Source organism: Gopherus evgoodei, chromosome 4, assembly GCF_007399415.2.
Source record: "Gopherus evgoodei ecotype Sinaloan lineage chromosome 4, rGopEvg1_v1.p, whole genome shotgun sequence".
Classification (NCBI taxonomy): domain Eukaryota; kingdom Metazoa; phylum Chordata; order Testudines; family Testudinidae; genus Gopherus; species Gopherus evgoodei.
The window spans coordinates 152,355,355-152,361,354 of NC_044325.1; the positions used below are offsets into that span (position 1 = coordinate 152,355,355).

The following is a 6,000-nucleotide window of genomic DNA, read 5'->3' on the forward strand; positions in this document are numbered from 1 at the left end:
ATGCCATACAAAGAAACAACATCCCTTTCCTGTTCCTACTTCATATTCTCCTGCTTATACATATGAAGGACACATTCACCCTCCCAGCTACATTATTGCACTGAGAGCTCACGTTCATTTATTCACCTATCATGACCCCTAAGTCCTTTTCAGTGTCGCTGCATTCCAGGATACTATCCCCATCCAGTAAATGTAACCTACATTTTTCGTTCCTAGATGTGTGATCATGTATTTGGCTGTATACACATGCATGGTGTTCAAATAAACCAATCCAGATTGCTCTGTATAAATGGCTTGTCCCCATTGTTATTTGCCACTCCACCTCATTTTTGTGTCATCTGCAAATTTTACTACCAATGATTTTGTATTTCTTTCCAGATCACTGATAAAAATACTGAATAGCATTGGGCCAAAAAACAGATCTCTGCAGGACCCCACCAAAAAAACAAACACCCACATGCACATAAGGAATCCTGATTTACAATTACTTTCTGAGATCTAACAATTAGCCAGTCGTTCACTCCATTTAATATGAGCGCTCTGATTTTGCATGGTGCTAACTGTTTAATCAGAACACCGTGCGGTGCTAAGTCAAATGCTATACAGAAGTCTCAGTACATGATGTCAAGAGAGTTACCTTTATCAACCAAACTTGTGATCTCATCAAAAAGTGACATCAGATTTATTTGACAAGACCTATTTTCCACAAAACCAAACTGACTCACTGGCATTAATTATGTTACCATCCTTTAATTCTTTATTGATTGCATCCCAGAGCAGCTGCTCTGTGATCTTCCCCAGTACTGATGTCAGGCTAACTGGCCTAGAGATACCCAGGTTTACACTTTTAAATACTGGTTTGACACTGGGGAGTTCCAGAGGACTGGAAAAAAGTTTGGTGTTCCAGTATTTCTTTAAAAATCACAATTATTCTCACAAATCTCCAGAGGAGTGAGGAACAGAGGGGAGGGGATAAAGATGAATGGCAGGGGAAATGGGTTTGGGAAAGGGAGAAAATGAAGGAGGAGCCGGGGGAGGGAGAGAGGAGCAGGAGCAAATGAGATGCAGAGGACTGGAGCACTGAACTTGATTAATGTGTATGTGACTTTCCAGGGACTTCTATATTACACTCAAAACCCCTATGTAAGCATGTTAAGGTTGTAAAGATGGTTGGGAATGCCAGAATTAATCTTGCCCACGCAACCTTATTTCAGCTTCCTTGTGCATATGCATTATTATAGTCTTTAATTACATGATCACAAACTGTTTTTTCCTCATTCAGAGCACAGGATGAACTGTGTTCATTGACTGGTAGCTATTCAATAACTCATTTTATTCTCCACATTGAGCGCGTGGTCCCATGCATTATTCACTGCACATCATTCAAACCATGCACTGAATACAGAATTACTGACTCTTCATGGGCTTTTCAATGCTGCTGTCATCGTACTCTCTTAGTTCTTTACCAGCATTAATGAATTTATCTTCACAACAACCCTGTGGGATATGGAGTTATTATCCCAGTTATGCATGGGGAACTGAAACACAAGAGATGAAAGCCAAAATTGTCAAAAATGTCTTCTAATTTTGCATGCCCAATCAGAGGTGCTGAAAACCTGATTTTTCGGAGTACTTAGTATGACATAGCACCACATCTGTTCAAAGCACAGCTCCCTTTGACCTCAGTCACATTTGTGGTGCACGGCACTTCTGCAAATCAGACTCCAGGCTCTCAATGGGCACCTGGAAAATGAGGAACACACAGAGTACGTCTACACTACAATGTGATCCCAAGGTGAGAGGGACTCGAGTGACTTGACTCGTATTAGGGAAGCCTGTGAAAAATTCAATTTAAGTGGCGTGCCCAACGTCATGTAGAACTGCATGGCAGAGGCAGGAATATAATCTAATTCCCACACAGTTGTCAGAGAAAACGCCCCCATTTAGAATCACAGAAATACAGGGCTGAAAGGGACCTCAAGTATCCTAAATGATTCCTGACAGGTCTTTATCTAACTTGTTCTTTAAAACTTCCAGATATCTTTGCCCCAGTTGGCATCTAACAACATACAAAATGCTGCTGGTCAAAGATTTGGGGAGAGGAGTATCTAAAAACTTCCAGATATCTTTGCCCCAGTTGGCATCTAACAACATATAAAATGCTGCTCGTCAAAGATTTGGGGAGGGGAGTATGTAAAAAATGTTGAAAGAAAATTAACAGTTTCAGTTGCATTCAAAACTTTTCACTTTCCCCTTCATTTTTTAAAGAAAAAAAATCCCAGTGAGATTTTCAATTTTAGAAATATTTTGTTTATATCTTTTTCATTAAAAATTTTTGACAGAAAAAGGAAAATAATCTGTTTTGAAAACTTTATTTCTATAAATTTCAGTTTGTATTTTGAGTATCCCCTGTATTTCTCTCCAACACTAGAAGTGGCAGGGGGGGTTTCATATTCCATCGCTCCCCACCCCCACGCAAGCCAGTACTCCCCAGTCCCACAAAATGTTCAACCCTGGGTGCTCATCTCTCTGCTGTCCCCTCAGCCCCCCGAGCCTTCCCCGTACCTGACTTATTATCCATTTCCTGGTGGATCGGGGGCTCCTCTTTGGGGACACAGAGTGGTTCATACTGGTGTCCCGGGGTCTCAGCTCGTCCCACCTCCTCCTGGGATACACATTCGTGATGAGACTGCAGCTGCTCTAGCTGGGAGCCGGGAGCATCCCATAATGCCTCAGAGGAAGCCATTTTCTCCGAAGTCACTTCCTCAACCTTCACACGCACCGTGACCTGAGGATAAGCCAAACGCATCACAGTGTAGCTGGTCCCTGGAACCCACAGGGGAGAGTGGAGTGTGAGAGGGCAGACTTCAGGGAACATCCTCAAGAAACACAGAGATGGTGGAAGGGACCACAGGCCCAAGCTAGATTTCCAGGCTCAGCAGGGGGCACTGTGGAGGGCGAGTAACAAAACAGAGACCTTTACAGTAACACAAAAGCATAAGAAATAGAATGCCCCTTGTGCAGGGCTCGAGGCACCATGTCAAATAGCCAAATAATAATAAGAATAGTAATAAGCTAAATTAAGTGACGCCCACACAACCAGATTCTGCCAGGTCGGACAAACAGATTGTCGGAGGCTTGTGCAATTAGGAGCCCAGGAACTGCCAGACTGGATCAGACCAATGGTCCATCTAGCCCAGTATCTCATCTCTGATAGTAGCCAGCACCAGATGCTTGAGGAAAAAGGTGTAAGGATCCCATCATTATGGGGAAATCTTCTCCCCAGCCATCACTCCCCACCTAATAGGAACAGCCTTTACTCTCTGTTTGCTCTAGGGAGCAGGACCAGATGCTGAGTTTACAGCACAGCAATCTGGTCTGTGAGCATCCAGTCCCATCTGGAGCCTGTCTATATATTTGGCCTCTTCTTTTCCTCCCCACCAGTCTCTACTGGGATTATCAAATTAAAATATTCTTACCTGCTGCTCCCATAATCCAGCCTCTGGCTGCCCCAGCTGGAACCCCTCTGCCAGGGCCACCGCTTGGGCACAGTTCTCTGGGCCACGTTCCCAGACCCAGTTCTGCATTTCCTCCGGCAGGATGGTCAGGAACTGCTCCAGGATCAGCAGCTCCAGGATCTGCTCCTTGGTGTGGCTCTGCGGCTCCAGCCAGCGATGGCAGAGCTCCCGGAGGTGGCTGCAAGCCTCCCGGGGCCCCTCGGCCTCTTGGTAACGGAACTGCCTGAAGCATCGACGTCGCATCTCCAGGCGGGTGTCCTCCCCTTGCAGGATGGCAGCTTTCACCTTCCCATAGTCTCTGCTGTCTCTAGCCTCCAGGCTGCTGTAGACCTGTCGGGCTTTTCCGCTCAGTGCCGGCACGAGTCGCGTTACCCACTCTCCTCTTGGCCACTGGCAGGCATTAGCCACATGCTCGAAGTTGGCCAGATAGGCCTCAATATCGTCCCCTGGTGCCAGCTCAGGCAGCTGTAGCGTCACCGGGGCCGGCACAACTTCAGGAGGGGTCCATAGGGCCTGCAGCACCTCCTGCCACTGGACTTCCCAGCGCTGGGGCGGCTCGTCCTGCCTCTGAGGCCTGGACTGTTGTGGAGCCGCCCATCTCAATAATTCCCCGATGGTCCCAGAACAGACAACAAAGGGAAGGTTCTCTCCTTGCTCCACTCCCTGCCCTGGCTCGGGGCCTGGTGGGTCTTGTTCCTCCCTTTTTACTGGGGGCTGCACCCCCTGCTCTAAAGGCATCTGTGACTGGAGACCCAAATCTGCATTTGTACCCAGTTCTGTGGCCATGGTCTGTCTCAGGAGCAACTGCACTTTGAGCTAGGGCCTGCACTCTCAGATGCCAATCTCAATAAACATGCGTGGGACCTGTCGGGAGCATCCAGCCTCCTTCTGCGCAGCCTGCAGCAAAAGATCCATATGAAACACTACATTAAAAGTACATTATTTAGGTTGCAAAGCCAACCACTTGAATGTTAGGAAATTCCAAGATCTGCCCATTCAACATTAACTCTGCCCACTTGTGCATCCATCTGGTGTCCTGTGGGAAAAAACAGTATGTAACTATCTAATTAAACTAATGCAGATGAATAAAGTAGGCAACTGTGAATCTATCATTTCCCAATTCATGAGTGCTGCTTGACTTTGCTACCTATATAATGTTGTTTTAACAGAGATTTTTGTAAGTAATTTCCAAATATTTTTATTCTAATATAGACATTCCCAGTACAGTACCAGCTGCTGTTGGGTCATCGCGAGCCCAGCCTTATAAAGTTTGTGTTCAGCTATTATTCTGGCAAGCTGCTGACGTTTTCCTGAGGAACAAAATCAAGAGAAGGGAAATGGCCATTTTTAGCAGTTTATACCTCAGCCAGACCTGAACACAATTTAACGGGACAATGAAGAGGCACTTCTCCAGCCTGCTGCAGAGAGCAGAGGAATGGGAGCTTCTCAAAGAAAAAGTGGCATGAATTATTTTGTAAGGGAAAGTGTTTGGTGACCTAAATAGAAGGGCCCCTACTAGAGCCCCCCCCGTAGTAAATGTAGTGAGGGCAAGACCCACGACTTGTACCCCCCCGCTCACTGCCCCCCTCAGAACAGACGGGTCCCTCCCTGCCCCCCCCCATACTCCCCCCGCCTCCAATCAGCACAGACAGGTCCCTCCCTGAGCCTACCCTATCCCCCCCCCGCCCATCTCTTGCGGTGGGGGCTGTTGTTCCTCAGGTCCCCAGGGGGAACTGCAAAGAGAAAAGCCCCCACCTGGGGGACACGTCCTGAGTGGGCACGTCCCCCTGAGCGTCGGGGTGACGGAGAAGTCCATATACAGCAGGGCAGGGGGCATCAGCCCTTCTCCCTGGTGGCTCCTGCAGTGGGGACGTACCTGGGGCTGGGGGCTCCTGTTCTTCCGATCCAGCGCCTCCGTCTGCCCTATTCTCTGGGTGTATCCAGCCCCTGCTGAATGCCCTTCCCCTGGAGCCTGCAGATGCCGGGGAACTGGGGGGGGGGGTCCCTGAGTGGGGGAGCCCTAGACGATGCTGAGGGGCTGGTCCTACCTAGGAAGTGACAAGACTCCTGGAGAAGGGTTAATCCCACCTCTGCAAAACCAGGACTGGCTGGGCTTGCTGTCAGTCCGGGCGAATCCCTCCCCTGCCTTGACGGCCAGCCCCTAATTGGGATTGGATCATGTGGGACTATTGAATTTCCAGCGCTCCCGGCTCAGTTTTCAAGCCTCCCCCGGAAACAGCTGCAGCCTCTTGTGAGGAAGCCTGACAGACCATCCCCTCACACAGCTCCTGTAATACAGTGCATCCGAAGAAGTGAGCTGTAGCTCAGGAAAGCTCATGCTGAAATAAATTTGTTAGTTTCTAAGGTGTTCTTTTTTGTAATACAGTTGTGAACATGCTGTAAGAACCGCCCTGGAATAGAATAGAACAGAATAGAATAGCCCATCACTGTAATGCCACAGTACCAGTCTGGCATGGAGACA

General features: G+C 48.0%; 1 protein-coding gene across 1 annotated transcript in view; it reads right to left on the minus strand.

The window, feature by feature from the left end:
• LOC115651300 (zinc finger protein 850-like) overlaps positions 1-5,558 on the minus strand; it is a 29,879-nt gene extending 24,321 nt beyond the window's left edge. The window contains exons 1-3 of the mRNA XM_030562235.1: positions 5,395-5,558; positions 3,480-4,554; positions 2,566-2,788 (exon numbers count right to left, since the gene is read on the minus strand). Of these exons, the coding sequence (XP_030418095.1) occupies positions 2,566-2,788; positions 3,480-4,304 (1,048 nt within the window). The 5' untranslated portion in view covers positions 4,305-4,554; positions 5,395-5,558. The remainder of the gene's footprint in view (positions 1-2,565; positions 2,789-3,479; positions 4,555-5,394) is intronic.
• Between the last annotated feature and the right edge of the window lie 442 nt (positions 5,559-6,000).